Source organism: Monodelphis domestica, chromosome 7 (assembly GCF_027887165.1).
Source record: "Monodelphis domestica isolate mMonDom1 chromosome 7, mMonDom1.pri, whole genome shotgun sequence".
Lineage (NCBI taxonomy): Eukaryota > Metazoa > Chordata > Mammalia > Didelphimorphia > Didelphidae > Monodelphis > Monodelphis domestica.
The window spans coordinates 80,488,695-80,511,372 of NC_077233.1; the positions used below are offsets into that span (position 1 = coordinate 80,488,695).

General features: G+C 35.6%; 1 protein-coding gene across 1 annotated transcript in view; it reads left to right on the forward strand.

Annotated features, from left to right (window-relative positions):
- The first annotated feature begins 7,614 nt into the window (after nucleotides 1-7,614).
- LOC130455473 (uncharacterized) overlaps nucleotides 7,615-22,678 on the forward strand; it is a 49,245-nt gene continuing 34,181 nt past the window's right edge. The window contains exons 1-3 of the mRNA XM_056804863.1: nucleotides 7,615-10,438; nucleotides 11,764-11,913; nucleotides 18,093-18,216. Of these exons, the coding sequence (XP_056660841.1) occupies nucleotides 11,799-11,913; nucleotides 18,093-18,216 (239 nt within the window). The 5' untranslated portion in view covers nucleotides 7,615-10,438; nucleotides 11,764-11,798. The remainder of the gene's footprint in view (nucleotides 10,439-11,763; nucleotides 11,914-18,092; nucleotides 18,217-22,678) is intronic.

Below are 22,678 nucleotides of genomic sequence, written 5' to 3' on the forward strand. Positions count from 1 at the left end.
CCTCCTCCCAAAATATTTTTCTTTCTCTTGCCTTAATTTAATTTTATTTATTATATCATTTCATCATATACAACTCACATCCATGCCCTCTGTGTATTGATACTCCTGTCTTAATATTGACAAAGTTCTTTGGCATTACAAGAATCATTTTCCCATGTAGGGAGATAGTTTAATTTTATTTAATGTCTTTTGATTCTCTTTACTGTTTACCTTTTTGTGATTTTTTTGAGTCCTGTATTTGAAAGTTAAATTTTCCACTCAGCTCTGGTCTTTTTATCAGGAATGTATGAAAGTCCTCTAATTCATTGAATATGTGTTTTATTTAGGTTCTGCCTTCTCCCCATCCCCCAAAAGATTATGCTCAGTTTTGCCGAGTAAGTGGTTCTTGGTTGAAATCCTAGCTTCTTTCTCCTTTGAAATTTCATATTCTGGGCCCTTTGATCCTTTAATGTAGAACCTATTAATTCTTTTGTTCTTCTGACTGAGATTCCAGGATGTTTGAATTTTTTTTTTTTACTGCTTACAATATTTCCTCCTTGACCTGGGAGTTTTGGAATTTGGAATTATCCTGTTGGGATCTCTTTCAGGAGTTGATCAATGGATTTTTTTTTCCATTTCTATTTTGTCCTCTAGTTCTAGACTATCAGGACAGTTTTCCTTGATGATTTATTGAAAGATGATGTCCAAGACCTTTTTTTGATCATGGCTTTCAGATAGTCCAGTAATTCTTGCATGATCTCTCCAGGATTTATTTTATGTCAGTTGTTTTTCCAAGGAGACATTTCACATTTTCTGCTATTTTTTTCATTCTTTTGACTTGGTTTTTTTTTCTTAATGTATTATGAAGTCATTAGTTACCACTTGCCTGATTCTAATTTTTAATGCATAATTTTCTTGAGTGAACTTATGTACTTCCTTTTCCATTTGGCCAATTCTACTTTGTCAAGAATTCTTTCCCTCAGTGAATTTGTGTATTTCTTTTTCCAAAGGGCCAATTTTACATTTCAAAAAGTTTTTCTCAGTACATTTTTGTATATTTTTTTCCATTGGCCAGTTCTTCTTTCTAAGGAGTTCTCTTTTTTATTTTTGTTCCCCTTTTATCAATTGGCCTTTTCTGTTTTTTTAAGGTATTTCTTCAGTATTTTTTTTTGTGGGTCCTTTACCAAGCTGTTAACTTTTTTTATCTTGACTTTCCTGTAACACTAATTTCTTTTCCCATTTCTTCTCTCTTATTTTATTTTTAAAATCCTTTTTGGGCTCCTCCATTAATTCTTTTTGGGCTTGAGAACAATGAATATTTTTCTTCAAAGCTTTGGTTGCAACAGTATTGACTTTGTTGTCTTCTGAGTTTGAGTCTACCCTGTCACCAAAGTAACTTTCTATATTGAGTTTCTTTTTTCATTGTTTGCTTAGTTTCCTGCCTTTTTCTTTTAGTTGGAAAATTGTTGAAGTTGGGCTTTGTAACTGTGGTGAAAGGAGCACTGTTCGAAGCTTCAGGTTCTTTGTACAGTTGCGTTCAGAGCTGGCACTGAGGATCTATAAATATTCATTCTTCCAAAATAGTATGATGTAAGGAGGAAGGTGTGTTTAATACTCTCTTGGTCTGTGCTCTGGTCTGTGAGTAACCCCAAGCACCTTTTTACCAACCCTTGGAACTGTTACTGGAGTCCCTTGTCCCCTTGTGGCTGCAGCTACTGGTGTACTTTGGTGCTTTTCCTCACCTTGCGACTGTGTCCCAAGGCTGTGACCTGGTTCTGTTGTATGAGGCAGTGCAGTAGTAAGAGTCTTGCACTCTGAATCAGCAATGGGACTCTTGTAATCTTCTGAGCATTTGTCCAAGCCCCCCCTTAACATCTTGACTGAGAGTTCTGGAATTTTTGGCTGCTGCTTCAGTTGTGTCCAATGGCTGTGCAGCACTTCACCTCTACCTCCACCCTGGTGCACTGGACCTCTCATACTGGCCTTCTGTGAAGAGAAAATTGAACTCTTTGTTTATTTTTAATGTAAACAATCAGCAACCTTAATCAAGAATTTGAAGTGCCCCTACATGGCATTTGGTAGGTCACTAGGTAAGAGAGTTCACAGATCACTTACTAGAAGGCCACAAGCACTGCCCCCTCTTGGGCAGTGCTAGGTAAATTGGGAGGTTGAGATTGATTCCCATGAACTGGGAGAGAGAAAGGAAGTCACAGGGAAAAAGAACCATAAAAGTCGAGACCAAGAGGACTGGGGGAATTCATTAATTCCTTGGCTCTTTGGCGAGGAGATCCTCTCTCTTTCAGTAGACATTTCAGTGGGATACTCTCTTCAGTGTGAGCTCTGGTGAGATTCTTGGTGATCTTAGCCTTATGTGCTTTTTTCAGTCCTGGCTGTTTGGATTTTGGCTTCATAATTAGGACTTTGGATTCTGGTGAGACTTTTGGATCTGCATTTGCAGTATAGAATTTAGGGCATTTTGTAGCTAGGTGATTTTTTTCCTACCTTTTTCCTATATTTCATATCTACCCAGTTGTAAATAAAAGCTACTTATAGTCATTTTGACTGGAGAAGTTAATTATTTTTATAAACAATGACAACTCAATTTAATTCATAAATTTAGTCCAACCAATTCTAAATCTTACACTTCTAAGTTATTTTGGGCTGAAAAATTATTCCACCTTGTCTTTTTTTTGGGGGGGTTATACTGCTCCAGAATTCATTTTAGGGTGTTATATCATTGCTTTTTGGAGGTAATTTCATAGAAACCAGATGGGTCCTTGCACCTTCTCCACCTTCTTGGCTCTGCTCTTAAAAGGATTTTTCCATCAGGAGTCCTTTGGAATTTGCCAGTGCCACAATAATCTTTTTTGTGTTTTAAACCTTTACCTTCCATCTTTGAATCAATACTGGATATTGGTTTCAAGACGGAAGAGTGGTAAGGGTTAGGCAATGGGAGTCAAGTGACTTGCCCAGGGTCACAGAGATGGGAAGTGTCTGAGGCCAGATTTGAACCTAGGACCTCCTATCTCTAGGCCTGGCTCTCAATCTACTGAACTACTCAGCTGCCCCCAGTGGCACAGTAATCTTAAGGGTCCTGACTATATTGCTTCCCTTCTGGAAAGATTATACTGGATTTCCTAAATTATGAACTTATCCTGGTATTTTTGGCTATTCACAATCTACCTATTTCATATTTATATCCCTTCACATAGTAGAGTGTTCTATTAAGATGAACTAGCTATTTCCTGAACTCAACATGCATTTGCTACCCCTCCATAGACTTATTTCTTCATCTCTGCTTCAATGCTCAAGTATCTGATTCTCCATGAATCCTCTTATTTCTCCCTCCAAACCACCTCAGATTTTCCCATACCACATTGTCTTGGTAGCTCCTTTGCCCTCATCACACTACCTTATAAAATTACCTATTGTAATCAAGGAGGAATGGCAAAAAGCATAGTAAAACCTGAAAGGTAATGAAAATGGAACCAAGAGAAGCAGATGGAAAAGTCATGAGCCAGCAGGGGAAGAATTCCATGGAATTACAAAGAAGATTCAAAAGAGAAAAACTGTTGGCCAGAAATAGGTCTGGTCACTCTTCTCACTTCTCTGACTGACTCACTCTCTCACCAGAGACTGACCAGAGCTGGGGAGCAGGCTTTCCATATAGCTTTTCCTACTTGGCTATTGCTGAAGAAAGGTTTCTGCTTTATTAAAGATCATCCTGATTCATCATTTCACCCTTGAAAGACAGTTTAATCTCCCATCAAATATAGCTATAGAAAAGATAGGAGTAGGGTCTCCCCAGTCCCTCTGCCCTACCCTTTCCTCTTTTTATCTTTCTTTCCCAAGAATAAATTAGCCATTTAGTATTCCAAAGACTGTCTCTGAAGTTTGTAATAGGAGGGAAGATTCAAAGTTCAGTCAGAAGAAAGTTGGGAGGGGTTTGACTCACTCTTGGTCAGGTCTAGACTCCATTAAGCTTAGTGGGGAAAGAGGAAGTGGCTATACTTTAATCAGCCCCCTCTAGCAGCTGGTTTCCTGTTCTTAGCATTTTGAGGCCCCCTTTGTAAATCCCACTATTACACTATATTACCCAAGGGTAAGGATTGTTTTAGAATTAATTCAATAAGCATGAAGCATGTGCATAGACCTAGGAACTAAGGATAGAAAAAACTAAGACAGCATCATTCTACTGAGGCCTCCCCCCCATACCCCAACTCCCCAAGTCTTGGAGTGGGTGGAGTCCTGGAGTTTCCCTTCTGCAGGCCAGCACGTTTGCACTAAAACTCTGATTGAGGTGGGGGGTTGCTGCAGGCAGGTCTTATTGGGGGGGGGGGGTCTTGGCACAGCAAGGGGGCCCTCCCTAGGACTCAGAGCAACCTCTTCCAGGGGAGGTTCTGGTCTTAAAAACAAAGGAGGAGCCCCAGGGAGGGTGCAGGGGAGGCGCTACAGGCTCAGAAGTTACAATAGGGTGGGGTGTTTGGCATAAGCCTCCACTGCTGTTTCCTTCCTTCCCGATACCCAGGGAGGCTGCATGGTCCACAGCAGAGGCTCGATCTGAGTCTCCCCCTCAGCCTTAGCCTCCTCTCCTGAGGGAGGAAGGTCATGGGAGCCCCAGGCCAGGCCCGGAAGGGAGAAAGGGAGAGAAATGACCTGAGCGCTCTGTTCAGGAGAAGGAGGAAGAGCAGAGGAGTGGGGAGACGCAGTGGAGAGAGGAGGAAGAGAGCAGCTCTGCCAGGGATGGCCTACATGCCCAGATAGGTGCCATAGGTTTGCCATCACAGGTCTAGGCAGATGGAATTAACCAGGCTGAGGGGAAGTGACAGGCCTCAGACAGCCTACCCCGAGCATGTATATTGGCAGGTGAGATTAGTTTGTTCCAATGGCAGTGAAGGTGGCACAAGTAGAGTTTGGTCAGATACCCAGGAAACCCAGATCATCCACTGCATCCTGGGCCACAATCAGCCGTCTTTACTTTTGTCTTGCTGCTGGTAAGATGTCCTCAGTGACTCTGGAAGGGAGAGTGAGGGTGAGGACAATTATTTCTTCCCTTAAATCCAAATCATGCAGAAGTCAAGACCACTTCATGATGTCATTGGGCCTCATCGAAAATGGACAAATTACAATTTACCTGTTCCTGAATTAAAGTGCCCTTCCCTAAAGAAACACCTACCCTTGTCTAAATTGTGATGCATTCATTCTGGTATTTGCATAAATTGTATTTGAGCAAGACATAATGCAGAAACGGAAATACTAATTTCCTAAAACAGTTGCTTATCCCTTTTTATAGCAGATATGCAAAATAGGAAAAGAAATTTGGGATCATTGTTATATCATTTTTGAAAGCTTTTTATTTTTTGTCCTTACTGGAATAATACTGTAAGTCAGATGAAAGTTTAGTCAGAATTTAATTATAGTTTGAGAACTTTGCAACTGAGTAAAAGAGGATCCTTAAAAAGTGATTTAAGGTTGTGCTTTTCATCAGAATTTTGGTTAGTCTTAATAAGAGCTCACATTTATATGATGCTTTAAGGTTTTCAAAACACCTATTATTTCATTTGGTCCTGACAATAACTCTGTTACATAGAGGTTAGTATCCTCATTTTGCAGATGAGTATGTGTAAAGCCAAGTTTTCTGCCTGGGGTCATGTAACTAGGATATTTGAACCCAGGAATTCTTGCTACTGAGTCTAGGACTTTCCCCCTATATTATTTCAAATGAGATATTTGTAAAGCACTTAGTACAGTGCTTAACACTTAGTAAGGACACAATTACTCTTCCTAAAGGCCTTAATTTACATATTCTTCCATGAACCAGTGTAAAATGGAAATACTACACACCTTCCTTTAATTAGGGGACTTGAGTAGAATGATTTTTAAAAGCTTCTTTCAGTTCTAGGTTTTATTTTGATATATATTTATAAACAGCAAAAATTATTTTTTTCTGCTAATCTTATATAGACCATGTCAGCTTTTCTCCAGATTTTATAATCAAATACATTGGTCAGATAATGGGAAGAAGAGCCTGAGTTCTAGTTTCAGGTTTTCCACTTAAAATTAGAACAATCATCTAATTGAAAACCCTCCTTTTTATAGGTCAGGAGAAAAGCTTAAAAAGGTGAAATTATAGCTAGGCAGGCCCAGAATTTGATCCATGTTTTTGGATTCCCTTTCAAAATCTAGTACTTTTTTCAGTATACTCTACTAGACTTGAGACTTTGAGGGAAGCAGTAGTGTGTAGTGTTAGACAAGATAAAACTTGAATTTAAATCATCCCTGGTTATCATCACTGCTTCCATAGGCAAGGGTTGCTAGAAGGAAAGTGCTTTGCAAACCCAAAAGCTATATAAATGTGAGTTATTTCATCAACAGGTCTTGTGTATATCAGCATGCTTGTGCTAGCTAGTGTGAAGATTAAATTTCACTCTCCCCTGATTGTAAAATTGAAATTAATTCTTCCCTGTTTATGAAAATTAAATTCCCTGCGTATGAAAATTAAATTAACTCCCCTGCCCATTTTTAGATTTAATCTCCAAAGATGTAAACACCCTATTCACACTTGAGTGGGGGAGGTCTGTGACCCACGTGTGCAACAGTGGGTGACGAATCAGAATTAAACTGACTGCCCATGGGCAGTCCTAAAGAAAAGCTTCAATTGTGATTGGTAGATGTAAAATTAGGGGACGGCACAGGAAGTGACACAAAAGAAAATATCTTTAAAAGAGAGGGTCAACTTCCTGAGTGGAGTTCAACTTGGACTTTGGCCTCTTCAGGAGTTCTGAGTTGGAGAATGGAGAAGAATATGCTGACTGGACTTGTGACCCTGTTCCTGGTGAGGCTGTTCTTAAATCTCTTCCTTTTGGACTGATATGTGGTGAGTGAAAAGGCTGACTCCTTTCCTGAATATTTTCTGAAGAAACTAGCCTCAGGAGAAACCTACCTCTTGCGAGAACTCCGGTTGAGTCAGGGGCTGGGAGTAAATTACTTAGTGCTTAGGCTAGATATCTTACCCTATCCTCTCCCCGATTTCCCACTTTATTCTTTCCATATTTTGTAAATAAATTGTAAATAAATCTCTTTGGAATTAATATAAATTCCCAGCAATCCTACTCTTAAATAATCCAGTCCAACCTTTTTATATAATCAACCCCTTTTTTCCCTTTACACTAGGTACTAGGGAATTCAGTAACAAATATGAAGGAGTCCTAATCACTCTGTTTTTGGGTTTCTTCTTTAAATGAACAATGAAGGAAACAAAGCACCTGAGGTCTACCCCTAAATAATAGATGTTCTAATAATGAATCAGATGGAAAAACCGCATGAGTCACAGAAACTATTTAAAAGATAGACTTCTGTCTTTTAATTCATTCAAGAAACTTTATACACCAACTATGTAAGTGAAAGGTCCAGTGCTCATCCCTTTCCTTCTATAAGTAAGCCACTTATTAAAAAGACTTCTTAGAGAAATCATTATAGCAAATACAGTTGGTGGTGGTTTAAGACCTTGAAGTTCTTGAGGGCTAGGTATTTTTGTCCCAGGAGAGAACTGATTTACTATTAGGAATTCCTTTTAAGAAGAGAAGAGGATTCTTAAATAATATCATCTCAGAAAAAGAAATTGAACAGCCACCAATGAATTCCCTAAGTAAAAATCCCCTGGGCCAGATGGGTTCACAAATGCATTCTATCAAACATTTTTTTAAATTTTATTTAGTCAATTTAGAACATTATTCCTTGGTTACAAGAATCATGTTCTATTCCTCCCTCCCCTCCCTCCCCTCCCCTCCCCTTCCCGTAGCCGACGTGCAATTACACTGGGTTTTATATGTGTCCTTGATCAGAACCTATTTCCATGTTGTTGATGTTTGCACTAGGATATCTATCAAACATTTAAAAAAAACAATTAATCCTAATATTATAGAAAGTGTTTGGCAAAATAATCAAAGGAGTCCTACCAAATTCTTTTTATGACACAAATTTGGTACTGATACCTAAGCCAAGAAGACCAAAAACAGAGAAACAAGATTATAGACCAATTTTCCTAATGAACATTGATACAAAAAATCTTAAATACCAGCAAAGACTACAGCAATATATCACAAGGATTATTCACTATGACCAGATGGGATTTATACCAAGAATGAAAGGCTGGTTTAACGCTAGGAAAACTATTAGCATAATTGACCATATCAATAATCAAAGTAATGGAAATCACATGATTATCTCAATAGATGCAGAAAAAGCCTTTGACAGAATACAACACCCATTTCTATTAAAAACACTAGAAAACATAGGAATAAAAGGATCTTTCCTTAAAATAATAAGTAGCATTTATTCAGTAAGTGTCATCTACAATGGGGATAACTTAGAAGCCTTCCCAGCAAGATCAGGAATGAAGGAAGGATGCCCATTATCACCACTATTATTTAATATGGTACTAGAAATGCAACAATTGGAGAAGAAAAAGAAATCAAAGTAGGTAATAAGGAAACTAAACTCTGCAGATGACATCTTGGTGTATTTAGAGAATCCTAGAAAATTAACTAAAAAACTAGTTGAAATAATAACAGTCAAATTACAGGATACAAATTAAACCCACATAAATCAATAGCATTTCTATATATTTCCAACAAAGTGCAGCAGAAAAACTTAGAAAGAGAAACTTCATTAAAATCATTCTAGACAATATAAAATACCTTGGAATCTATTTACCTAGACAAATATTACAAAATATTTTTCACAGAAATAAATCTAGATCTAAACAATTGGAAAAACACTAATTGCTCATGGGTAGGTTGAGCTAATATAATGAAAATTACAATCCTACTTAAGTTAATTTACTTATTCAATGCCATACCAATCAAACTACCAAAAATTATTTTATAGAACTAGAAAAAATAACAACAATGTGTGAGGAAATTTTACCCTCAACCCTTTTGATGTTCCAAATGTGACATCTTCCTCTGGATATAGCCTGCACGTCCAGGATCCCCTGCACATCCAAACCAAATGAGTCAGTGTGCAACTTAGCTTTGGAGGGAGGAGCTAGTTCAACTTAAAAGGTTGCACAGGGAAGGAGGAGGGTCTATGGGCTTCTGAGAAAGAGATAGATCAGATACACAAAGTGATTTCTGCAGTAAGGAGGTTTAGGCCTTAACAAACTGGAGGCTCATTCTTTCCTTTTTGATTACTAAAATAATAAAACCCATGACCAGTCTCTCAATTTTAATCATAACAAAAATTCATCTGCAAGAACAAAAGGTCAAGATATCTATATATATAAAGGGAATTAATAAAAAAAGGTGAAGGATGGTGGCCTAGTAGTACCATATCTTAAACTGTACCTTAAAGCAGTAATCATCAAAACAATCTGGTACTGGCTAAGAAATACAAGGATGGCTCAATGAAATAAATTAGGGGTAAATGATCTTAGCAATCTAATCTCAGCTTTGAACTATTTGATGAAAACTGCTAGGAAAATTGGAAAACAGTATGTCAAAAATTAGGTTTCAATCAATATCTCACACCCTATACCAAGATAAGATCAAAATGGGTACAAGATTTAAACAAAAAGTGTTATAAGTAAATCAGGGAAACATAGAATAATTTGCCTATCAGATCTATGGAGAAGGGAAGAATTTATGACCAAAAAAGAGAGATAGCACATTACAAAAAGTAAAGTGAATACTTGTTATTATATTAAATTAAAAAGGTTTTGTACAAACAAAACCATTGCAACCAAGATTAGAAAGAAAGCAATAAACTGGGGGAAAATTTTTATAACAAATTTAACTGATAAAATACTCATTTTTTAAGTATATGAAGAACTAAGTCAAATTTATAAGAACCCAAGTCAATCCTCAATTGATAAATGGTCAAAGGATATGAATAGGCAGTTTTCAGATAAAATAAAATCTTTCAATAATTATATGAAAGAATGTTCTCTTGATTAGAGAAGTGCAAATTAAAACAACTCTGAGGTACCATCTCATACCTATCAGACTGACCAATATGGCATAAAGGAACATGATAAATGTTGGAGGACACATGGCAAAACTGAGACACTAATGTATTGCTGGTGGAGTTGTGAATTGATTCAACCATTCTGGAGGTGTGACAGAGGCTGGCACATAAGAAAAGTGTCAGGCTGAAGAGTGTGTGGAACTGATCACCTCGATGGGGGAGGGGCCCCAGGACTTTGGAATCTGGAGGAGAAGATTCTGGCTGGGAGAGGAGTTGGTCTCTCAGTTGGGAGAAGCTGAAAAGAGAAGGTTGAAAAAGACTGAGGGTTACTTACTTTTTCCTGTCTGTGACTCGAAATCTTTCCCCCCAACATTTCCCAATTGAAAGGACTATTGAAGAGGAAACCTGAGAAGGACATTTTAAATTTATTTCTGACGTTACTTCAGCTCCTGTTGCCCTGAGTCTGAACTGTGACCAAGGGACCAAATCCAGGGTGAGTCAACCTGACTTTTCTCTCAGGGGGCTCAGGCTAAGGACTGAGTTCCCCCTAAACTCGAGGAGGGAGGGAAAAGGGGTTTAGAGACAGTGACCCCCTTTCCCCCACTTTCCTTTCCCATTCTTTCCCTGCTAGTTATTCCTTTGTATTATTCTGATTTAGTTGACATTAAAATAGTTATCTTTTCCCCAATCTGTGAATCAAGTGTGAGTGAACGGATCAAGAAGAGACCCTTTGGTCTGGAGTAGTAGAGGGGGGACAAGAGGATCAGAAAAATCTGGGAGAGTAGCCTTAGCTAAGGAGGGAAGGTAAAAGGGGGGAAATCTTCAAACCCCCTCTCCTCTCTGAGCCATCAACTGTTTCCCCTGAACCCCGCTTTAAGAAGGGAGGTCTCCACTCTTCTCCTTTCTCTCTCTATACTAAAAGACTGAACTCCTCGGTTACAATTAAACAATCCCTCTAATACAGAGGGCAATTTGGAATTATGCCCAAAGGGCTATAAAATAATGCATACCCTTTGATACAGTAATACCACTAGTAGGTCTCTATCCCAAAGAGATTTTTAAAAATGTGAAAGGACGTGTTTGTACAAAAATATTTATAGCTGGTCTTTTTGTGGTGGTAAAGAATTGGAAACTAAAGGGATGTCCCTCAATTGGGGAATGGCTGAAGAAATTGTAATATATGATAGTGAAGGAATACTATTGGAATGATGGAATGCTGAACAAGATGATTTCAGAAAGAGCTGGAAAGTCCTAGATGAACAGATACAGAGTAAAATAATCAGAACCAGGAAAATATTGTACATAGTAACAGCAATATTGTGGAATGATCAAATGTAATTGACTTTGCTACTAACAGCAATACAATGATCCAGAAAAATTCTAAGGGATTTAAGAAAAAGAATGCTTTCTACCTTCAGAGAAAGAACTGGTGGAATGCAGATGAAAGCATATGATTTATCACTTATTTATTTGGGTATATGTGTTAGGGTTTTGGTTTTATAAGGTTATTCACTTACAAAAAATGAATAATATGGAAACATTTTATGTGATAATACATGCATTACCCGGAATGAATTGCTTGGCAGCTCTCAGAGGGAGAGAAGAAGGGAGGGAGACAATTTGGATCATATAACTTCAGAAAACTCATGTGGGAATTTGTTATTTAAAAAAATTAAAAAAGAATAGGGGAAGCAGCCACATTTAATGCCACCTTCATTTTGGGATGAGAAAGAGGAAGCTTTTGTTTGGTAGTTCAGCTTTAGTCCCCAAACAGAATAAGGGGGTGGGGATTTTCTCACTTGCACCTTATTCCCTCAGCTCATTCCATATTGAATGAAGGAGCAGTTGTCCCCATGGAAGGAGGTTATTGGAAGCACAGGTGGAGACTACTAAGCCAAGCAGGGTTTGTCTGGATCCTTTTGGTAGCCTCCGCTCTTGGGAACAATTCAAAGAATGACTCAGAGGATGGTAAGTTTGCAACTTTACAAAAACTTATTGAATTTATTCCTGTTCTATTTATTTCCTAAGGGTCTCTATATCCTTCAGACTTTAGTCACCCCACTCTGTGTATAGAATAAAAGTAAATCCTGTGAGCAATACAAAATATTTTAAGTATCTTATTTTAGTCAAAAAATGTCTATCCTTTGTAGATTACTGTTCAAAGTACAAGAATAATGTTAGTAGTTGTTCAAGAATATTGTTTGAAGGAAAATAAAAAAATAGTAAAATTTTTTGAATATCAAAAATTAGTATAATCTTAGAACTGGAAAGTATCTTAGTGATTACCTACTCCCACCAACTCATTTTTTAGATGAAGAAACTGAAATTCCAAGGAACTAAATTATTTGCCCTAAAGACATACCTTAGTTTAATGGAAAAGCCAGGGTTAGAACCTTGGTCTCTTCATTTTCAAGTTCAGTTTTAAATTTAAATTATAATAATCATTAAAATTATTTCCTTAGCTTACTTTTGAAAATCGATTATCTTTGTTTTATATATATATTTTAAATGTAGTTAAGATATATTATTCTGACTGTTGATTTCACTTTATATAATTTAATATATACCTTTCTATATTTACTTGTAACCTTTACATTTACCATTTTGTAGCACCATAATACTCAATTACATGAATATACCATCATTTACACATCTGTTCTAATTGTCAGACAAATAGGTTATCAAAAAAAAGACAATTTTTTGTCTTTTCAAGTAAAGTAGCTGTTAAGATTTATGTATGGCTGTGCCCTTTTTCCTCTCTACCACTTTTTGCCTTTTTATAATGTCTTTAGGACAAAAACCTGGCAATGGAATGATAAACTTTGTAAAACAATATTCATTTCTTTAAGTGATCAGAATAAGCTAAGAGAGGGTGTTTGAATTTCTGGAATGCATCTTTTTCTGTACATGGCACTGTTCATTATTATAATAAAGGAAGATGCTTGTAAAATCAACTAGAAATAGAAAACTTTTGAAATACATGTTTTGGCTCTCCCCCCTCCCCCCACTTTCTTCCAACACATTCTTCCAACTTATTCTAGACAATAATCTTTGGAAGAACATTTTAAGAGAGTGGCAATCCTGAACTCTTCCTGTTACTAAATACAAGTTGTAGTTTTTGAAAGCCATTGTGATATTCTGTATTCTAAAGAGTGCCAGGGGCACAGATCAAAAATCTAAGTGAAAGAGACATTTCTTAGAGTTTGAGTTCTATGATTTTTGCCCAGTTTACTGTGTCAACAAAATATTTGAAATAGTAAGAATGAAAACATTTGAGTTGGAAAGAAAACATTAGAACTTTGCTCCATTAGGTGTGTGTATGGTATACCTCCCAACTCAAGGAAATACTATTATCAGTGAAAGCCTCCTGAAAATGACTTGTATGACAAACAGAAGGAATTCATAGAAATGGGGGCGATGCATACGAACTGATAAGGGTAATGAACAAAATCAGAAGAATGCACACAATCACCACAGGCAACAGAAGTTAAAAGATGCTGAAAAAAGCTAAGTTCTAGTAATTGAAAAACCAGTAAGCTTGAATCAGGATTTAGAAACTGGAATGCTAAAGATCATCAGCAGTTTATATAAAAGATAAACATTTCTTTTCTTCCCAGTTCTAAAATGTGGGCTATTATTTTTAAAAAATAGCCATTCCATATATTGTATAATTGTTTTAGGGAGTCACTTTTTATGGAAGCTCTGCTCTACAAAAAGAGTATATACTGTACCTCCAGATTATTATTATTTGTGGAGGATGAGGAGGTAGCAATATTATTAACCTGTGAATTGTGATCCAAAAGCAGTCTGTGAACCTCCAGATTTATAACTTGTTATCTATTTAGTTTTTGATATTATTAGATACATTATCTCTTCCCCATCCCTACATGAATGAAGTCTCCCTGGGAGTTCAATTAGATGTGTCAGTACTGGGGGCAGGGGGACATTTTATCTGCTCACTCCTTTAAGAATGCATCTGTTTAGAAAAGAGAGAGAGCAAATTAATTAATGTTGAAGTATTTCCACAATGATCTGTTAACACTGGAGTGGCTGAATTGAGAAGGTATCTTGAATGGGATGAGAAAAATCCTGTCCTATGGGTTCTCTCCTTTGCTATCCTTATTCTCAGATGATCACATCCTTCACTTCTGACCTGACTTAAAGCTCTTCTCAGAGCTGTTGTTTTTGGTCTTTAGGTAGGGCTAGAGTATAGAGCAACTTACATTAGTGAGCAAGAGCAAGCTGACTTCTGATTCCTTATTCTTTCTTATCTGTTGCTGTGCCTTAGCACTTGCCAACTAGTAAATGTTTTAGGACTGACTTCTTTTTTATGAAAGCTTGGATTGTTTTTCTAATATGCATATTAAAAGTATCTGACCTGCTTCCTAATCTTAGAGCTATGGAGGCTAACACACATGCTATATATGTGCCTGGAATTTCACCTTTTTATTTTCATGGCAGCTGATGAATCTGGGTAAAGTGATTTAAATTATTCTAATTTTCTTTCTGTCGTGTTGGATAATTGGTATATAATGGCATGTTAATTTGATTAGACTAATTATTTAGATGTTATCTTTCTTTTCTCTGCCTTTCCTCTCTTTGTAAATTCTAGAGCTCACCAGGTGTCCTCTTGTACTTGGAACAGCTGGTCTTACTTGATTGGCTTATAGTGCAAAAATAAAGGGAAATAATAAAGAGGTATTGTTTACTAACATTGCTGTAGGAACTGACTCATTGCATAGGCAATCAAACTTTGTTTAAATAGAGGAACTTGGCAAGGTCCAAGAGCTTCACTGGATCAATTTACATGCAAATACTAGGTCCTACCTTCTAGAAGGACTGGCTTTTGATTGATCTGCCATCCTGGCAATAAAGAAAGTTGTTTTCCATTCTTGGAACAATAGAGATATAACAACTTGTTATATGTACAAAAAATAATTAGTCACAATTGGATTCAATAAACATTTATTAAATACCTACTATGTGCTGCATGTATCATGTGAAGAAAATGTGTCCTACTTCTGGTGTTCCATTAGAGTTTAACCTTCTTGAGCAGAGGGGCTGTTTTCCATTTTTGGTTCTGTATCCCTACCAGTGCCTTTACTCATAGCAGAAATTTAATAAATACTCCTTCAGTTTAATTGAATATTAGTTGTTGGTATATATTTTACCATGTAATAGCTACTGTAGCTTTAAAAGCTTTAAATCTGATGAAGAGATACTAAACTTATTAGTTGGGGCAATGGATACATTGTGAAAAATATTGAACTTGGAATCCAAAGACAGTACAGTTCTTTGCTTTACTAATTTTGCATGACTAGTTGTATTCCTTTTTCATAATACTCCATCTATCAGCTCTGGGCCTGAAACTTTCTCTTTTCTCATCTATCTCCTGGCTTCCCAGGCTTTCTTCAAGTATCAGCTGAAGCCCAACCTTCATAAGAAACCTTTAGTCTACTTAACACAAAACAAACCTTACATAGAAACTTAGATTTGGAATCAGGAATCTAGTATTTAGTTCTTTTCCTGCCACTTGTGTGGTCTTAAGTAAGTCATTTTACTTCTCTGTACCTCAGTTTCTCCTTTCTATAAAGTAAAAATAATAATAATTATACTATACATCATAAAATGATTGTGAAGATTGCATGAGATGTTAGCTATTATGGATGCTTCAAGGAACCAAGAAAGAAGAGAGAGAAAAAACTTCTAGTGGTATTTTGCCATTTTGAGGTTATGCATATAAATACTATTTTAACTGGGAATATATTTTATAGATTATCAGCTTTGGAAGTGAGGTGCCATTTAACAGGAGACTCTTAAATCTGTCTTATCTGTTGGTCTCTAAAAGATTTTGTTTTATTGTTTTTTTCTTCCCCTTCCACCCTCCAAAACTGCATCTGATTTCTACAAAAGTTGAGTGGAACATTTTAAAGCCTCTCAAGGGAATCTTGAAAATAATGCATTTCCTCAATTCCCAGCTTTTGTTCCCTTTCAGATCTCCCTCTTTGCCGCCCACAGGTGGCAAATTAGATCAAAGGTATTTTACAGCTGGAATCAGAAGACTTGTCAGCAAATGATCGCAGTTTAAAAAGGAATTAAATCTATTTTGACACTGGCCTGTTAAGTCAAAGAACTTGTAGATAGGTACAAACACATTCCTTAGATTTTAACCAATTGTTTATTCACCTACCTCTATATGTAGCTACATCAATAGTTAAACAAAAATCAGTTAAAATAATATTTATTCATTTTTAACCCTTGACTTCCTTCTTAGAATAAATACTGTGTATTGGCTCCAAGGCAGAAGAGGGGGAAGGGCTAGGCAATGGGGGTTAAGTGACTTGTTGAGGGTCACACAGCTAGGAAGTGTCTGAGGCCAGATTTGAACCCAGAATCTCCCATCTCTAGGCCTGGCTCTCAATCCACTAAGCCACCTAGCTGCCTCCAAAATAATATTATTTAACTACAAGTTTCAAATACACAATAGGTAACTGTGCCTAAAAGTATATTATAAATTATCTGAGGCCTATAATTATCTCCTTAGAAAAAGAATCTTTTTCAAATCAGGCAAGTATATTCATGCATTGGGAGGAAGTTATAGATTCTATTTATACTCAAGGAACAATTTTTAAAAAAATAACTGAAAAGGTCCTTAGAGATTACCAAATTAAGCCTCCAGATTTTACATATGAGGAAAGTGTGGCCCAGAGAAGTCATGATGTTTTGTAAGGTCCCTCTGGTAGAGCAAGGTTGTAAGGGGAAAATTTATAGAACATCAGCTAAACTGACAGTGAGGCAGAGGATTTGGCATCTTCTCTTCATTCCTTATTTGATGTATTTTAAATTATGCTCCATACTGCTGACCCCAAAAGCAAGCATACATGATGTTGTGAAAAGCTAGAGTTTGTCATTCCCAGATTTCCTTAAGATTCAATTTTAAATCCATACCTTTAGCTGCATCACAAAATGCACTTTCCCACAAGTCTTCCAAGACTTTAATATTTTAGAGTTAGGGAAAGACTTTAGATGCTTAAATTAAATTGATTTGGGAAGACAAAAAAGTCTGAAAGTTTTAGGAAACATCAGGAAGTTAAAAAAAAAAGCAATTCCTGAGAAGAGATTCTCATATCATGCTGCCTACCACACAAAAAATTCACTCAGAAAAAGACAACACAATATGAAGGTGGCAAGGTTGTGGAATAGAATATAAGACTTGGAGTCAGGAAGATCTGAGTTTGAATCCTGTTTCACACACTTACCAGCTGTGTGATCCTGAGAAAAACACTTTTAAACCTCCTTGTGCCTCAGTTTGCCCAATTGTCAAACTGGGGATAAAAACAATACCTACCTCCCAGAGCTGTCGTGAAGACCAAATTAGATCATTGTGAAGATATTAGTGCAGTGCTTGCCACATATAAGCACTGTATAAATGTTTGCTATGATGATTATGATTCTAATGATCCAGTGCAATAACAAATGCTTTGCAAAACTTAAAGCACTTTATCAATAAATACTTATTAGCATTATAGCAATAAACATTTATTAAGTACCTACTATGGACCAGACACTGTGCTAAGCTATATAAATGCTAGTTATCATCATCATTATCACCACCACTACAGCTAGAAAGTCATTATACCTAGGGAGCAGCTTCAGAGTCAAGACCTTGGTTTCAATTTCATTTGTGACAAATGCTTCCTTAAGTCACCGCCCTTTGAGTGTCTCCAGGCAGCTCCCTAAAACTCCAAATTGCAGAGTAGTTGCAGATCTGCATTAAGATTTCCTAAAGCAATAAAATAAAATATCTAGACCAAATACATCTAGAAAAACAAACAAACAAACATACAAAAAACAACCCTTGCCTTCTGGTTCCAAGGCAGAAGAATGGGGAGGGCTAGGCAAGCAGTGGGGGTTAAGTGACTTGCCCAGGGTCACATAGCTAGCTAGGAAGTGTCTGAACCCAGAAGAGACTTCTGGTCTCTAGGCTTGGCTCTCAATCCACTGAGCCTCCTTGACCAAATATCTTTTGAATGAAGATATAACTCCCATAAACCAGTCTGTTGTAGAGTTTATAGGAGCAAAATATGAAAAATGTTCAATGTATTTATTTGATATTGTAAGAACACATTTCCTTTGCTCTATCTTAGGAACATGCTGGTTACTTGACCACAATAGTACGGAGACCCTGAAACAAGGAAAGACAGAATATCTTACTGCAAATGATTGTGAAGAAGTAATTTCTGACTATTTCAAATTTTGTTTCCCAAAAAGGTAAGAATGACATCAGTATTTCATGGGCTCATGATTCCATCAGTATGACTTTTCCTTTTACTGTTGAAGGGTACAATGTCTTCACTGCTGAAAAGATGGATTTTTGGAACTGTCCAGATGTGGGTTCTGGTCCCAGTGATGCAGATTTACTGGCCACTTTCCTTGGTCCTTCATCTTTTCATGTTATAGAAGTACCAAAGCTTCATAATTAAATAATTAGCATATGTTCTTATCATTTGCATACAAAGTAATTCTTGTTTTTTGCTTTTTTAAACCCTTATCTTCTGTATTGACTGTATTGACTCCAAGACAGGAGAGTGGTAAGGGCTAGGCAATGGGGATCAAGTGACTTGTCCAGAGTCACACAGCTGGGTAGTATCTGAGGCCAGATTTGAGCCTAGGACCTCCCATCTCTAGGCCTGACTCTCAATCCACTAAGCCATCCAGCTGCCTCTATACAAAGTAATTCTGAGTATAAATACCTTTCCCAGTATTCGCTGTTCTTAAAATACCCAGCATGTGCCACTCAACACATCTTTGGAGTTAATTAGAACATATTTTGGTAAATTTGAGTCAGAAAAAAATGCATTCAAGTTTATAGTGTATCTCTCTCCACAAATATTGAAATATTTAATCTATTAAAGAAATATTTATTGAACATCTTCTATATATAAAGCATGATGGAATGCAAGAGAAAAATTGAACTGGGCCTGCTCACAAGGATCTTATTAGCAACTTACACATGAACCAGGAAATATTAAATATATTTTAAATATATAATATTTAATTATTATATTAATTAATTATACATTAATATAATAACATAATATATTAAATATATCAAATATACAAAATAATTTGGGAGAAGGCATTAATAATGTGGGGAGGCAGAGGGCTTGTAGAAAATGGCATTTTAGTGGAACTTTGAAGGGAGGTAGGGATTTCATTCTTGGTAGGAGATTTGGAGAAAGAAAATTGTAGTATCTCCAATTCTGCTCTTTATGCAACATGATTACAAATAACATTTCTGATATTTCTTATTTAGGGAGAGGATTTCTATTTATGCAATTAGAAAAAGACTGTGAACATTGTAGTGTACAAAAAGTCAACTTTTAAGCCAGAAATTCCTGTATATAAGACCTGCTTCTGATATGTACTGCCTGGGTGACTCTAGTCATGTCACCATTTTTAGTGTTACTGTGCAGCTCTCTGAGAATATAGTTGTACATCACATTCTTATCTTTGTTAAAAAAGGGATTTTCACCAGTGGGAGTTTCCTATACAGATGAAATCTGAAACATTATTTATCAGTTTTGAATAGCTCACTTCACAAAAAAAGGGTCCATTTGAAATAGAAATGATTCTCAAGTTCCAACAAAGCAAAGCTTTTGGGGATAAAAGCTCATGCAATGAATTCTCTAATAACAAAAAATGAAACTGAACATGTAATAAGTAGGGTTAACCCTATAGAACTGTGAAGACCTGAGGAACAGATGTTTTGCTAAAGAGTAGTTGAGATAGTCTGGTTTATCTTCTGTGATCCCGGAAAAATTCCGTTAGCTCATCAAATTTATAGAACTCTCTTGGGATCTAGTGGGTTAGGCTTAATGCAGACTCTTCTGGGACACAGATAATTGTCCAAGTGAAAGAACTGATGACAAAGTAGATTTGTTAAAAGAATGTGGCTTTTTCAAATCATTTAGTTTGCTAAGCCTGTTTAGTCTTTCACTGTACTCTTTATATAATTCTGTCTTTCTAACCATATCAAGGAAGCAGTAAAAAACAAAATAAGCCAAAAAGTTGAAAATTAAGGCCACATTCTGCTTTCTATCTAACCATAATACCATTTTCCTATTGAATCTGTTGGAAACCTATTGAATGCCCTCTGTCTGGAATCTGATTTTTAAACCTTTTTCATTACTTTACTTCATGATGAAGTTTTGTACATGAATTTTTGACATGATAGTCACAGAATGTTAATAAATGAAAGGTTAAAATAAATTTCCTAGTCCAGCAGTTCTCAAACTTTTTGGTCTTAGAAATTCTTTAAATTCCTAAAAATTATTGAGACCCCATCCCCAGAGTTTTGTCTTATATGGGTAATATCTATTGTTATTTACTATATTAGAAATTAAAAAGTCTTCTTATTTTGAAAATAGCTGTGACTTTGTTTACTCTTCTGTAAAACATTGGCAAAGGATATGATGACTCACAGTTTCTCCCACTTCTAAATCTATGAACCTATGACAATTTCAGAACAGTATTCTAAAATAATATAATCTTCTAAATCTATGAACCTATGACAATTTCAGAACACTATTCTAAAATAATATAATTTATTGTTAAAAAAAACTCAACAAAATGCTAAATGCACATCAATATGCAACTTTTATTAAAGACATTTGCTATAGAACTCCCCCCCTCTTTCTTTCTATATTGGTTTAGATTGTGCAAAAACATCTTAATGTAATCAAAATTATCCTTTTTACATCCTATAATGTTCTTTATATCTTATTTGGTCATAAATTTTTCACTTATTCATAGATCTGAAAGGTAAACTTTTCCATGCAGCCCTAATTTGTTTGTATCATTCTTTTTTTTTTGTTTGTTTGTATCATTCTTAATGTCTAAATCATGTACCTATTTTGATGTTTATGTCAGTATACAGTGTGAGCTATTGACCCATACCTAGTTTTTGCCAAATTACTTTTCAATTTTCCTAGTAATTTTTTGTCAAATAGTGAATTCTTGTTCCAAAATCTTAGATCTGTGGGTTGATCAAAAAGTAGATTATATAGGCAATTGCTACTGCATATTGTGCTCCTAATGTGTTCCACTGATCATCACCTTATTTCTTACCTAGTATTAGCCCAGTATTAGTCTGTTTTGATGACTACCACTGTGTAATGTAGTTTGAGATATGGTACCACTAGGCCACCTTCCTTCACATTTTTTCCCATTGATTCCTTTGATATTTTGACCTCTTCTTCCAGATGAATCTTGTTACTCTTTTTTTTTTAATCTATGAAATAATTTTGGAGGTAATTTGGTATGGCACTGAATAAATTAATTTAAGTTGAATTATCATTTTATTACACTGGCTTACTTTACTTATGAGCAATTTATGTTTCTCCAGTTGTTCAATTCTGACTTTATTAGTGCAAAAAGTATTTTGCAGTTGTGTCCCTATAGTTCCTGATCTGCCCTAGAAGGTAGACTCCTAAGTATTTTATATGGTCAGCAGTTATTTTAAATGGAATTTCTCTACTTCTTGATGCTGGACTTTTTTGGTAATATATAGAAATACTGATGGTTCATATGAGTTTATTTTATATCTTGCAACTTTAAGTTATTAAAAATTTAAGTTTTAAATTCTGATTTATTTTTACTATATATTTAATATAACAGTATAATTATATATTATGTTACAAAATTATAATATACTATATTTTATTATACTAGATATTACTTTTGTTTTATAGTTGTTCTCTAAGTATACCAATAAATCACTCATAAAGTGATAGTTTCATTTCTTTATTGGTATTCTAATTCTTTCACTTTCTTTTTCTTCTCCTATTACTAAGCATTGCTAGAACAATATTGAGTAATAGTGACACCCTTGATTCACCCCTTGTCTTATGGGAAAGGCTTTAGAATATCTTCATTACAGATAATGCTTGGTAATGGTTTTAAATAGATACTACTTATTATTTTAAGGAAAGCTCCATTTATTTCTATCTTTGCTAATGTTTTTTTTATAGGAATGAGTATTGTATTTTGTCAAAAGACTTTTCTACATCTATTGAGATAATCATATGATTTTTGTTGTTTTTGTTACTGATATGGTCTATTATGCAGATAGTTTTCTCTATATTGAATTACTGTATTACTGGTATAAATTCTACCTGATTAAAATGTACAGTCTTGTTAATACATTGCTATAATCACTTTGCTAGTACTTTAAAATTTCTGCATCAAAATTAGTTAGGGAACTTAATCTATAGTTTTCTTTCTCTGTTTTTGCTCTTCTTGGTTTAGGTATAATACAACATTTATGTCATAAAAATCTTTGCTAGAACTCCTTTGTCTCATGTGGCATTAGAATGAATTATTCTTTGAATAATTGATAGTGATTCCTTCTTGTCCTAGGGACTTTTTCTTAGGAAGCTCATTATTGGCTTGTTCCATTTCTTCTTTCTAAGATGAGATTATTTAAGTATTTTATTTCCATTTTTTTGTCAATCTGGGCAACTTATATTCTTATAGACATTCTTCCATTTCACCTAGATTATGTGGTTTATTGGCACATAACTGGGTAATGGTGCCTAATAATTGCTTTAATTTCACCTTCATTGGTGGTGAATTCACCTTTTTCATTTTTGGTACTTGTAATTTGGTTTTCTTCTTTCTTCAAAAAACAAACCACTTTAATGGTTTATCTGTTTTATTTCCCTGCCCCCAA